The 13378-nt window shown below is 58.5% G+C and overlaps 1 protein-coding gene across 5 annotated transcripts in view; it reads left to right on the top strand.

Annotated features, from left to right (window-relative positions):
• EFR3B (EFR3 homolog B) overlaps positions 1-13378 on the top strand; it is a 36608-nt gene that overhangs the window by 16233 nt on the left and 6997 nt on the right. For all 5 annotated transcript variants that reach the window (XM_054822374.1, XM_054822376.1, XM_054822372.1 and 2 more), the window contains 8 exons: positions 193-343; positions 5303-5424; positions 7420-7569; positions 8508-8642; positions 8989-9067; positions 10394-10529; positions 11042-11203; positions 11786-11897. In XM_054822374.1, coding sequence (XP_054678349.1) covers positions 193-343; positions 5303-5424; positions 7420-7569; positions 8508-8642; positions 8989-9067; positions 10394-10529; positions 11042-11203; positions 11786-11897 — 1047 coding nt within the window. The remainder of the gene's footprint in view (positions 1-192; positions 344-5302; positions 5425-7419; positions 7570-8507; positions 8643-8988; positions 9068-10393; positions 10530-11041; positions 11204-11785; positions 11898-13378) is intronic.

Here is a 13378-nt window from a genome sequence, read left to right as displayed (position 1 = left end):
CTGGGAGCAGCCAACACCATCTAAAAATATCCCAAGGGTATTTTGGGTACAAAATTTTTCTCCTTGGGTTGATCGCGGCAGGAGGTTGGTGTTTCGCTGGTGGGTACCCAAGCGGTTTGGGAGAGGGGAGGAGGAGGGATGGGAGGCCCGTGCTGCTGTCGGGGAGTGACCCTGGTCTCTGCTCGCTCCCAGGTACGTGTGCATTGCCATGGAGGCCCTGGACCAGCTCCTCATGGCCTGCCACTGCCAGAGCATCAACCTCTTCGTGGAGAGCTTCCTCAAGATGGTGGCAAAGCTGCTGGAGTCGGAGAAGCCCAACCTGCAGATCCTGGGGACCAACTCGGTGAGTAGAGGAGGTGGCAGCACCCTGCTGACCCTGTCCTCGGCTTTTCACCCTGCCCGTCACCCCCACGTCCCTGCACAGTGCCAGGCCAGGAAACCTCGTTGGGAAAGGACAGGGAGGACTTACGGTGTGCGCTGCCACACGTGAGGGTTCCGAGAGCCTGTCTGTGCTGCCCATGCGCTGTCTGTGCTGCCCGCGCGCCGTCTCCGCTGCTCGCGGTCTGCGACCAGTCGCTGGTCCCTGATCTCTGCTGCCATGCCTTCCCTCTCTTGAATTCAGCTTTTCCTAAACTAGCCCAAGGACACGGGGGCTGTCAGCAGTTTCGGAGAATAGACCGACTTAGAGGTGATCCCCATGGATTTTGGGAGTTCTTTGTGCTCAGATAAGGGCTGGCTTTAAACAGAGCTGCTGCTTGCAATAAATGGCTTAGCTGGACCGGGGACGTGCCGGTCACAGGCATAAAATGAGGGAAAGGAGAAGCACGATGAACAAAGGTGACGTCCTCCCAACATCCAAACTGCTGATCCTGGCTGGCAGCCAGCAGCCACTTGTGCACGGCCTTTCTGCTGGTTTTTACTGGGAACGCCAGGCTTGCGAGGGCTCTGCCGGTGCCCGGTGGCTCGGCTTGGCCAAGCGGCATCTCTCCTTCCTGCTTTTTCTGAGAGGGTTTAGATGGAGCTGGTCGTCCAGTTGATGCTTCTCTCCTCCGGGAGCTGGCGCGGTCTCAGACATGGGATTGTAAATGCCTCCGCTGAGGTGTGGGGAGCCGAGCGGAGACCTTTCGCACCGCGTTGCTCCCAGCTGAAAGCGATGCGAGCTGCCCATCGGCAAACCCATTAACCCACAGCCCTTGAAGAAGCAGGATTGATCCCTCGGTTGAGGGATCCAACACGTGGCATGGAGCCGAACCTCAACGGGAGCTGCCGGCACGGAGCCGGGGAGGGGACAGCCCTCGCTGCAGGGACTCGCGATGCCACGGCAGAGACTTCGGTGTGCCGGCCCCGACACAGACATCCCCGAGCGGGAGGCATTGGGTCAAGGCAAGAGGGAGCCCTGCCTCGTGTTTCCTGCCCGTGCGGAGCAAACCTCCCGTGGTCAGGCACCCGCGGAGGGGAGAGCTGGTCCTGGACCACGGATAGACGTTTCCTTAGCGCTGCTGTCGCTGCGGACAGGAATCAGGAGCGGGTGTTTTAATGAGAAGTCCGGAGCAGGAGTGATGGTTTAGTGATGGGTTGGGTTTTTTTGCCTTCTCAAGCGTGGCGGCATTCAGAGGGCAAATAGCACAGAAAACTTGTGGGCTTTTATAGAAAAGTGAGTAATGATAATGAGACGCTTCTTCCTATATCTGCTAATGAGGAATGTGCCTCAGGCTCATGCTTAATTAGAGGGTGCTGTCTCAAGCAATCTTCACAATAACGGAGCTGATGGCAAAGGCGGGAGGAGGTTGTTTATAGAAACCTGCTCCCAGTGAGTCATTCTCCGCGGCGTGAAATTCTCGCCTGAGACACGTCTCCCTCCTTGCGCAGAGCCAAGGTGTCGCGCTGCGGAGGGGCTGATCCCGGGGACCAGCCCGCCGGGCCCCACGGCTGCAGCGCTGGAGGCGGCAGTGAAAATCCAGCGTCCCGTGATCACTATAACCCCATCCTATAATCCCCAGGGTGAACATATGGAGCGGCAGCTTAAATCCACTTTGGTCTCTCATCCTCGTTAGGAGGCTGCTGGGCAACCTCCCCGCTTTGGGTAGGAACCATCTAATTTCCAGCTCGATGTCATTCCCATTTTATTTTTCCCTCAAACCAACATTGATCTTTCATTTAAACGGCTCTTCCCCCGCCTTGATGTTCCTCTTCTGATGTATTTACGTCTGATGTATTTATAGGTGGCAGCGTTATCCCTTCCCAGCCGTTGTTTTGCTTCTCCAAGGCAGCTGTGCTCCTCGCGTTTCCCCTGCGCTTGCTCCCCGCTCATCCCAGCCGCGTTTCAGATGGAGCTTATCGGCTTCAAGCAGGGGAGCCCCAAGCCGCCCAGCTCCGCACCCCTCAAACCACAGCAGAAATAGCGTTGCGTTTCAACGTTTTAAACCGTTTTCTCAGTGGAAATACGGCACGAAGCTGCAGAGCAGCTTTTTGGCTGGGATGCGGTGCCTGTTAGTGAAAATAAGTCGCTTTCCCTGAAGGTTTGATGCCTCCTTTCCTGCCAGCGCAGCTCTCGCTGGGTCATTTCCATGTGTCCTGGTGCTGGTTTTTGCCACTGGGCACGGGTTGGCAGTGGGACCGGGGTGGGCATCTCCTGTAACTGCTGCATGGTACGGCACCCTTGTAGGGGCAGCCAAGCCTTGGAAAAATGCAATAGTCTGCGAGCAAGTGGCACAGTCCTAAAAACATCCCATAGATGGAGCAAGGAGAGGCTTCGAGGCTGATTCTTCTCTATTTTTAGCCACTTTTTACAAGTTCTGGCCCTGCCAGAGGCTGCAGGCTGAAAACGGATGCAGAGAGGGCAGCCACCTCCAGCTGTTGGCAGATGCGAACGCTGTGCTGCATCCAGCGTCTCCGGGCATAGTGGCACCACGCGGGGATGTCTGTCCCCCGAGCACAGAGGCGGGCAGGGCTCACAGCCGGCCGGGGGAGCTGCCTTCGGAGCAGGGAGCCGAACCAGGGGCGCTGCTGGCGCGGATGGGCGGGCTGGCAATCCCCACGGGCTCGGCAGCTTCAGAATAAGGAGCGCTGATGAGGTGGTCCTGTTTGGTTGCCCGATGGCACGAAACGAGCTCCCGTCCTCCGCGTGGGTGTGAGGTCGATACCTGCAGATACTGGCTGCAGAGAAACCCTTTCCTTCCTTTATTTCACGATGCTTTTTGGCTTGGGACGGCTTTCCCGGAGCTGCCGCGGGGAGCCCCGTTACTGCTCTTCGCTCTGCATCCTGCCCTCGCCTCCGGTTGCACGTGGAGTTGCCATGAGCTTAAAATACCCACTTTGTGCACTGCCTGGTGCAGAGGTTTCTTATATAACAGCCCTGCATTTTTCTGGTGAGTAAGAGGAGTTTATCAGTTGGAGCTGGTCCCTGCACTCTGGGAACAGTTCCTGGCGGGGCTGAACCGGCTCCTTTGCTTGCGCAGAGCCAGTCTTTGCAGCTGACGTTATTAATAGCCCGGCGCAGCGGGTGCATGCTAATCAGCGCCCGTGTGATGCGTTGGGACGGGTGAGCTGGCTTTGCCGGCTGTGGAGGGGACGCCGGTGGCCCGTTCGCCTGCTGCTCTCCTGGCGGGGCTGGATGCCGGCAAACGCAGAAAGCAAAAAGTGAGAAAAGCCTGCCGATAAGAGTTGGGGTAAAGGAGGAGCTCCCGCACAGCGTGGCATCTCCAGAAGGTGCTGAGCACCCTAAGAAATGCCGGCTGGACAGGCCACCCCTTGGAGGTGGCTTAAGTCCTCCCAGCTGGAAGAGGAGCCCGGCAGTCCTGATGCCTTGGCCCGGGACATCTTGCCCGAGCGATGTGGGATTGCTCGGAGCGACCGCAGAGCTTCGTGCCGCGCTGTCCTAAGCAACGGGGCCGCATCGGCATCGGCGCCGCGCCGTGGTGCAGCGCGGCTGGTGGAAGCGCGTCCTGCGTACGGTGCGAGCCGGTGGCCGTGGCGGGAGATGTCTGGCTTGGAGGGCTGGTGAGTGTGTGCAGCTGAATCCTCTGCTGTCGGGGCAGGGCCGGGATCTTTCCCAAGGGCTCCTTTGTGTCCCTTGGCCGATTTCTGAGCCTGGAGGAGAGCACTTCTAGCGGAATTTTGGCTTCCAAGGTTGAGCGCGTGGGTATCGCTCTCCCGGTGTTGCTGGGTAGCAGTTAACAGCTGGGTGCTTTTTGGGCTTGCTTGGACAAGGAGCATCCTCGCCGTTCATCGCGTGCCCGTGCAAACGGCCTCAGCTTTCCCAGCGTGCTGAAGTGGGTGCAGCGCAGGAGCACAAAAGCAGCCAACGGATTTTTCTGCCCAAAATCTTGGCAAGCAGCTGCTTACGCCCTTGCTCCGAGTGGGAGGGTGAAGCAAGGGGACTTGGTGGCACGATGCTTGTCCCAGGCCAAGGACAGACCTCGTCCGTTCGCAGCGCCAGGCGCTGGCGGGTGGATGGAGGCTGAATGCTCTGTGTGTTCCAGCCAGGAGCCGATGCCTTGGGAGTCTGTGGCAGCTCTTGTACCACTGAGGTTTTATTTGGTTTTCCTTTTTCAAAGCTCCCACCGTCAGCACGACTGGATGAGTTGAGGTTCCCCCTTCCTGCCCGACCCTTTATTCCCATCTTTTCCTGAATAAGCTTCGGAATTCAGAGGAAAGCTTGAAAAAACACGTTTATCCTTTCTTCCTCCTTAATTCTCTCCCTGCAAGCCGAGAAGCCAGATCTGCTGGTCGGCTGGCATTGCTGGCAGGGGCCACGCTGGAAGGGAGCGACGGGACCTCGTGCTGCCGGGTGCTGCGGGCGAGAGCCGGGATGTGGTTAAGAACCCGCTTGCGGTTGGTTTCTCCACTGGCATTTCCAAGGCTGTTTTCACCCCTGCAGCGGCGTTTGGGAAATGTTGGCCAGGTTTTGTGCCGGCTGGGAGGATGAAAAGAAGCTGAGGGCACGTTTGCCTCCTGTTACTGGGGTGTGATCATCCCTAACTCAGAGCCTTGTTGCACCTCGAGATGCCCTTTACAGGGACCGCTGGGGCTCGCGGTGAGGTTTGCGGCATCCGCAGCCAGGCCTGGGCGCTGCTGGAGCGCGGTGGGACGGTACGATGGCACGTTCCCGCGTGGGGACCCCGTGTCCGGGGTGCAGCTGGGCAGCCTGACTTGTCATCCCGAGCACACGCCGAGCTGCTGCAGTGAAGAGCCCTGCGTTACGCTGCTGAACCCCACAAACCTTGGCTGGTTTGGAGAGGAATTTTAAGAATATTTTTGTTGTCGCGCCCTCTGGGCTGACCCCTTCTTTCTTCTCTCCCAGTTCGTGAAGTTTGCCAACATTGAGGAGGACACCCCGTCTTATCACCGCAGCTACGACTTCTTTGTGTCCCGCTTCAGCGAGATGTGCCACTCCAGCCACGATGACCTGGACATCCGGACGAAGTGAGTACCGCGAGCGGGCTGTCCCCGGCCCCGCTGGCTCTGCCACCGCGTCCCGGGGGGCTCCAGCCTCTGCCTTTCCTGGAAAAACACCTGATTTAGGGACGGGTTGGTGCAGGCTGTGCACGGATTCATTGCTTTGTGCCGTGATGGAGATGCACGGGGATTTCCCCAGCGCTGGGCACGTTCAGGCTGCTGTTCTTTACCCTCCCTTATTTTCCAAGCATTAAACCCCGTTGACCGTATGAACGAGGAGCCAGGAAACCACCGCGCAGCACGTATCCAGCCTCTTGCTGTGTGGGATATTGCACGCAGGTATTACGTGTGTGTAAGAGAAGTTGCTTTGCATTTGCTGTCCTGAGAGCAGGGCAGCTGTTCTCGCTCTGACCACGGCTGATGGCAGGACAAGGGACAAGCGTGCCCACAGGCTCCCGACTTCTTTTCTTTGGGCAAAACATTAGCAGATGATGCCATTTATCATCTTTGCTTCAGGGCCGCGGCCCGCAGCCGGCTGAGGCTCGGAGCAGGAGGCAGGGAAGTGATCCTGGCCGCAAAAGGAAGGATGGTGATAACGGGAAGGGGCCCCCAGCTCTTAGCAGAATGAACGTTCGCTCAAAAACCGCCTCCCGCAGCCGTGTGGTCTGGTATTTTCCACGCTTAAAGGCGGTTACATCTCTCTAGACAGCATCCAGGACTGACTCGCTTTGCTGTGATGGGAAGCCTACCCCGAGGGGATTAATTACCACTAAAGCAGACAGATTAATGGTGTTTACTGCTGCCAAGGCCAGGCCTGTCAGTGGTGTATTTAAAAAGACCTGGCGCTTGAAACAGCCCTCTGAGGCAGCGATGGCGTAGCACCTGTGGCTCTCGCCGGGAAGCTCTGGGCAGGAGCCGCTGCCGCCGGAGACAAGGTTTAAGTAGAGCCCAGATGTCCGGCAGCGTTTCGGCGCTGTTTTGGTGCTGTTCCCGGACCGGTTGCCTTGCGGAAGGGTGAACCCCTGAGGTTCGTCACTCCTTGTGGAAGCTCAGTATTTTCACTTGACCTTCAGGGCACCGGTGACGCTGGCTGAATCGCGTTGGAGACTGGAAGAGAGAAATTCTGCAGCTGCTGTAATTAAAAAAGAGAGCGCTGCTTTTCTGGGCCCTTGGTCCTGCTCAAAGCTCCTTCCTCAAGAATTGTTTCTCGGTCAGATTATTGCCTTGATTACATCTGCAAAATGTGTTAGGGAGACCTCAGAGCAGGTTATTTAATGCATTTATTTCTGCAGATAAGCACGTCCTATCTTTCTCAGGCATTAGCAGTGGGTGTTGAGGTTTCAGACCTGGGAATCCTGCTGTGTAGGGAAAATTTCATTGATGACTTTATTGACTAGAGCACAGTCAGGGTCTTTGGACCCAGAAAGGACCCAGGTGTCAAAAAGCACCTAGGTTTCCCTGGCATCCAGCATCCCCGTGGGTGCAGCTCGGCTCTGCAGCTGCTGGGAGCGGGGAAAATGGGAAAACCCTCCATGACTGCCACAGCCGGAGAACGGAGACCTCCCAGGTCCAAAACCAATCCTTCGGAGAGGCCAGGCTCGCCGGTGCCACCTCTCCATCTCGGGTGGTGCGTGCCGTGGAGATGGGTGGCTGCTGCTTGTCCGGGAGCCTCCCGGGAAAGACGGTGGCTGGGAACCGACCGCTGCTGCCAGGATGCTTTGAGCTGGTTCAGAGCCTTTCCCACTCGCATCTGTCGGGCTGCGGGAAGCTGCATCTCTTGGGGATGCGAGGCAGGAGGATTGCCCTGGGGTGTACCGGGACTGGAGCTGGGGACTGGGGCACTGCAGCAGATATCACTGCCTTCTCTCCAAGTTCTTGCACAGTTTCACCCGTGTATAAAATACCGTGGTATAAAATAACACCCATTGTTTCACCCGTTGTTTCACCCGTTGTTTCACCGTGTTATAAAATAACATATGCTATATAGGTAGTCAATCATTTTGGTGTCAATTTGTTCCCCAGGATCCGGATGTCCGGCATTAAAGGCCTGCAAGGAGTGGTGAGGAAGACGGTGAACGACGAACTCCAAGCCAACATCTGGGACCCACAGCACATGGACAAAATCGTGCCCTCGCTGCTCTTCAACTTACAGCAAGTGGAGGAGGCTGAAAGGTGAGTGCTCGCTGCTGGCGTGACCCACCTGCTCCGCCGGTGCCTTCGGGGCCCCGGGGCTGTTTTCAGCGAGGTTTTGCAGGGCAGAGGCGTTGCAGGCTGATTCGTGCCTGCAGCTCGTGAAGAACGCGGTGAGTGACCCTCCGTTCGTCCGGCGTAATCCCCCGCCGGCTGCGTGCTTGCCACCAGCTGGGTGTTTGAAGGAGAGTTGCGTCGGTGAGAAGCTCAGAGCAGAGAAGCAGATGTGAATTCCTCCTGGGATTTTCCTTTTGAAGGTTCAGGGAGATGTGTCAGCCCTGGGAAGTTGGTTTCTGGTCAGATGCCTTTTCCCTTTTTCTTGTAAAGTGAAGCATCAAGGTGGAAAAAGCATTCCTGGTGTTTGCGTGATGCCAAACAGCCCGAGTGTGGAAAAAGGGGATGGATCTCCTCTGGGTTGTGCGTGTTCAGGGTGACTTGTGCTGGGCCGCGAGCGCTTTGCTCTTCCACCCTGGGAGGACGTTATGTCCCGCGTCCTCACCGATAAGATCCTTCCCCCTTCAGCACCGGGATCCTCCTCCCAGTCCCAGGGATGCGGTGGCCGTCCCTGCTGCCTGGCACAGCCTGGCGCTGCAAGCGGGGCCGTCCTGGTGCGTCCCCCTCCTCTGCAAACCGTGTGCCCGTGCCGCCCTCTGAGCTGGCTCAAATCCAGCAGCGCTTTATCGCTGGGCTCCGCTGGGATGGAGCTGCCCCGTCTGCCTGGCAGGGCGACGCTTGGCCGCTGCGGGGTGGCAGTGGGTTGTGCGAGGGGTCGCCCCCGCCCCGCTCCTCGCAGCACGGGGTGCGGGCAGATGCCACGACCGGTTTTGGTCCAACCCTCCTTGGCCGGGCTCTGTGTTTCTTCTCCCCCACTGCTGCCGCACACTCAGCGCCTCTCTCATCGCCCTCCTCTGCTTTCGCAGCCGCTCCCCCTCCCCGCTGCAAGCCACCGAGAAGGAGAAGGAGAGTCCTACGGAGCTGGCAGAGAGGTGTCTGCGGGAGCTGCTGGGCCGAGCGGCGTACGGCAACATCAAGAACGCCATCAAACCCGTCCTCATGTAAGTCAGGCATCCCTCGGTTTTGGCGCAAGGGAAACTGAGGCACGGGGAAACAGCCAAGGCGAGCCAGAGCTGGGGCGAGGGCATGGGCTCCTCTGGCTCCCGGTACTGGAGATGGGCACTGGGTTTCAGGCTGAGCTCTCATTTTTGGATGCAATGAGGAAGATGGCATGGGATAGATACCTGTTGCTGAGAAAAGTCACCCCGGAGAGGAGTTTGTGTCCCTGCCCTCCCCAGTTTCCTCCCTGCTGCTCCTGGCCGTCCCTGGTGCTTGGTGCTGCTTTGCACCCCTGCAGCGTTCGGGGAACCGACAGTTACTTTCCCCTCCGTTTCCATCTCTTCCCAGTCACCTGGATAACCACTCGCTCTGGGAGCCGAAGATCTTTGCTACCTGCTGCTTCAGGATCATCATGTACTCGATCCAGGTGGGGAGCTGGCGGGACTCTGGCCGCCGGCACCGGTTTGGGGACGCACGTGCATGCTTGGGAACATCTGCTTCCACGGCTGGGCTGAGTCAGAGCCGCCGCCGCCGCATTGCCGCATCCCGGCAGTGCCGAGTCCGAGCGTTCGCGATGAGCTCGGTCTCTGAGCGTGTTCCAAAAACGGGCTGGAGACGGGCACGGTCCGTGTTTCCGGCGTTGTGGGCTGGGGGTCCCGCGGGGAAATGGTTGCGAGGCGTTAGCCTGGCTGCGTGCCAGCCGTGCGTGGTTTAGGATGCTGCTCACGGAGCTGATATCTGAGTCCCGGGAGCGATTCCCTCCCTTCTCAGCGGAAAGCAAAGCCCTGCTGAATCAGACGGGCTAGCGGCGTGCTGTGGAACGCTCCAAAGGAAGCAGCTGGACGCTGATGGAAAGCTGCCCTTTTCCAGGTCGCTGCTGTGTAAATCGGCTCCTCATCCCTGCAGAAAAGGAGAGGGGCTGTCCGGGGTGAAACGTGCCCCGGGCAAAGCAGGCGTCCTGACAGCACCCGTAGCCCAGCACCCTGTTCTTAGACACGGGGATGCTCAGAGACAGACCTGCCAGGCTCTTCCCTTCTCCCTGGGGGCTATGGAAAAGCAGTTTAGGTAAACCCCAAAGTGATGAGAAAAGGTCCATCCTTTCTTTTTCCACGTGGATCTCAATGAAGCTCCGTTTGGGTGGGACCCTGCGTGCTGTCGGGCACGGCGCTGCCTTCCCACCGTGCTCCCGCTCTGCTGGGGCTGTCCCAGACCTGCTGCCCCGCTTCGCCCCCTTGGGAGTTTGCTTCACAGCTCTGCTTGGAGAACTCTTACGGTGAAAAGCAGATCGCCGCCCCCTGCTCTCGTTTCTTGTTTTTAAACTGCCTACAACCCTTTTCAGTGCTACTAGATTTTATAAAATCCTGTTACTGCATATGGGAGGTGTAAGGTCACAATAACTCAGCGGGACCCTTTTGAAGCATAGATGTGTTTGGGAAACCCTGGCAAAAATCAAATCCCTTCTCCCTGAAATCCCCAGGATTAATCGTCACCATTTCCTTAGATCTGGACAGCTCCTTAGATCGTTTTTTCCCCGTGCAAATTGCTCCAAGCTCTTGCTCAGTCATGTAAAACAGGCTTCCCCAGGTGCCTCCTCTCATTTTGCATCCGGAGCTGTCTTGGAAAGAGCCGGGCAGGGACTTGGTGCAGCTGGGCACATGTGCAGGATTCGTCCCTGGTAGCCGTGCGGGTTACAGAAATGGGCTGTCACCTCGCGCACGCAGCACCCACGCTGACGTTCGTGCTCTCTTTCCAGCCGCAGCACTCCCACCTCGTGATCCAGCAGCTCCTGGGGCACCTGGATGCCAACAGCAAGAGTGCGGCTACCGTGCGCGCGGGCATCGTGGAGGTCCTCTCGGAGGCAGCGGTGATCGCAGCCTCCGGATCTGTTGGTAAGTGGATAAATTTATCCTCTCCATCCATCCCTTCACCCTTTTATTGTGGTGGGAGCGGTGAAGAGGTGCCCGGAGGTTCGGGCTGGGCTCTGGTGTGTGAGCTGGCGATGGAGGATCCAGTCTGGAGCATCCAGGGGTGCTGGGGATCTGTTCTGTGCCATTTCAGCGCTCCCAAGCGTGACACCCGTGTCCACGTGCAGCGACCTGAACCTCAAGGGCTGAATGCCGTGCCTGCCTTTGCCTTCGTGGCAGGGGGCGATGGGATTTTCAGGGGCTTGCTGTGAATATGCTGAGCTGACGATGCTCCCGGAAGGCCATTTCTCTCATGTCTTGACTGGGGAAGCTGGGGCGGGTTAAAAATCACCGTGTATCTGGCCAAACTCTTTTTCAACCTGTTTTTATGGGGCGGTGGGAGGTGTAAACCACGCTGTCCTGGGGCAAAGTACAACCTCCGTCAGGAACGCTGCCGCTCTCCTCCGGCAACGCTCCCCCGTCTCTCCCCACCCCAGGCCCGACGGTGCTGGAGGTGTTTAACACCCTGCTGAGGCAGCTGCGGCTCAGCATCGACTACGCGCTCACGGGGAGCTACGACTGCACCGCCGGCGTCAGCACCAAGATCATCAAGGAGCACGAGGAGAGGATGTTCCAGGAGGCCGTCATTAAAACCATAGGTGAGGTGTCCCGCGGCGGAGGTGCGGGCCGTGCTGGTGGGTGACCCTTGTGCATCCGCAACGAAACAAAGTCACCCGCATCCCAAAAGCAGGGCTAGGAAATGAGATTTCTCTGTTGCGGCACGCTGCAAGCGCGGCGGCGGGTTATCGGCAGGTGGCATTGCAACCCCGGCCGTCCCTGGCGGAGCTGCTGTCGCGCAGGCAGAGTCGTGTTTCTCCCCGTGTAGGAGACCCCGAGGAAGGGAAGGAGAGGAGGGAAAGAGGGCAGGCGAGAGCCCGCTGCAGCCGCTGAGGGTGAGGATGCACCAGCCCCAAAAAAGGATGGGGTAGAGGCAGGGGTTGGCATCTCTCAGCATCACCCTGCCCGGGGCTGCCCCACGTTTTGATGGGTCTCGAGCGACCCTGACGGTAAAGCCGCCCGCGGGGGCGGGATGCGGGCAGGCCTTGTCCCGTCCCAGCCTGGCCGTGGGGCGCTGGCAGCCGGCTTGGAGCGGGGCGGGCGGACGGCCCCCACGGCACCGGGTGCTTCTCAGGGCGATGGCCTGTGCCTCGCACGCTCCCAGCTCGCTTTTGTCCCCGCAGGGTCCTTCGCCAGCACGCTGCCCACCTACCAGCAGTCTGAGGTGATGGTCTTCATCATGAACAAGGTGCCGCTGCCCTCCTCGCAGCAGTCCATTGAGGCTGGCAAGGCCGGGTGAGAACGGATGCCTTCCTCCCTCTTCATCCCCCCCCTGCCCCGCTCTCCCTGCCGCTGTCCCGGGTGTGGGTGGGTGTCAGGCTTTGAACACAGAGCCCAAAGTGCTGGGGAGCTCCTGAAGTTGTTCCCACCTTCAGGTGGCTTTTGGGGACAGAGTGGGACGCCGGGCGCGTTATGGGATAGGTTGAACATCGAGAGCTTCTGCTGAAGACCGAAGGAAGCTGAGCAAGGTGCGATCCTTGTTTAAAACGCTTTGTTGTCTGCTGCAAACGTGACGCTTGAAACGCCGGAGCATCAAGGAGGAAAGATGTTCGCAGGCAGCGGTGCTGAGCTGAGCTCTGCGCCTCTTCGTGTCCCTGGGGTGTCATCCAAAACTAGCCAGGACCTAAAAATAATATTCAGGGGAGTGACTTCAGATGTCTGAGGGCAGCGAGGGCTGCCTGCGGCTTTTGGGAAACTCGTGTACGGCTTCGTGGGACCGGCTGCTCATCGCTGCCTCTCCCCAGCTGGTGCGCGGCCCCTCTGAGCTGCCTCCGAGCTGTTATTAACGCTGAGCGGGAGGTGGTATTTATACCCGGCGGTGGAGGAAGAGAAGGAAGGGAAAACACCCAAACAACATAATTGCTTAAGAAGTGTGGGAACAGACCACGAGAACTATTTGGAGCGAGGGTATCAGCGCTGAAACGTGTAGGTAAGGAGCAAACAGATTTTCGTGCTATATTTATCTTCAAAGCACGGTCAGGCTCTTCCCACTTGTCTCTGGGAGAGAGACTTTGCCGGCAGATAGGAGACACGCTCTGCTCCTGGCTCACGTGGGGATAATTCCCAACGCCCGCATTGGATCCCGATTCACGGAGGAGGACGCACAGGGTGCTGGGTGTCGTTCAGCCAGGGCAGCTCCTTGCTGCAGGAGCAGAATGGGGCTCGTAGGCCCAGGACGGCTTCTCAGCGCTAGGCTGGCCGTGCCAGGCTGTTTGTCACTGCTCCTTGTGAGCTTCCTCCGGGAGAGTTTTTTAAGTCTCATCCGACGCTGTGTGAAGGATGGTGCTTGCTCTCGGTGTGTAGGGGAACCAGGAGTTTGCAGAGGAGCTGCAGCCTGCAGTTTGGCTTGTGGGGGTGCCGCCATTTGCGGCGGAGCGCAGTCCCTGGGCAAGAGGTAGGCAGCACAGGCAGCGTGTCGTGAGTGAGGGGACAGCCCGGAAATCCCTTGGGAGCTGCCCGTGTCCCCTTCCAGTCCAGAGCTAGGAAGGACTGAGTTCAGACGGTAGAGAATTCAAGATTTCCTTTTTGGCGTCAAAAAACCTCACGTCGCTGCAGTGGAAGTTCATGGTGGCTTTGGAAGAGGCAAGATGGGAGTGAGGAGCAAGGGTGCCTTCACGGACAGGAGGGCTTGGGCTTCGTCTCCCTGATTTTCGGCTGCTTAAAAGTGAGGAGCCTGGTCAGAGCCAGTGCCTGGTGTCCCTTGGGAGTCTCTGTGG

This window comes from Grus americana, chromosome 3 (genome assembly GCF_028858705.1).
Source record: "Grus americana isolate bGruAme1 chromosome 3, bGruAme1.mat, whole genome shotgun sequence".
Classification (NCBI taxonomy): Eukaryota; Metazoa; Chordata; class Aves; order Gruiformes; family Gruidae; genus Grus; species Grus americana.
Note: the sequence above shows the minus strand (reverse complement) of the source record. Positions and strands in the feature narration are given on the sequence as shown.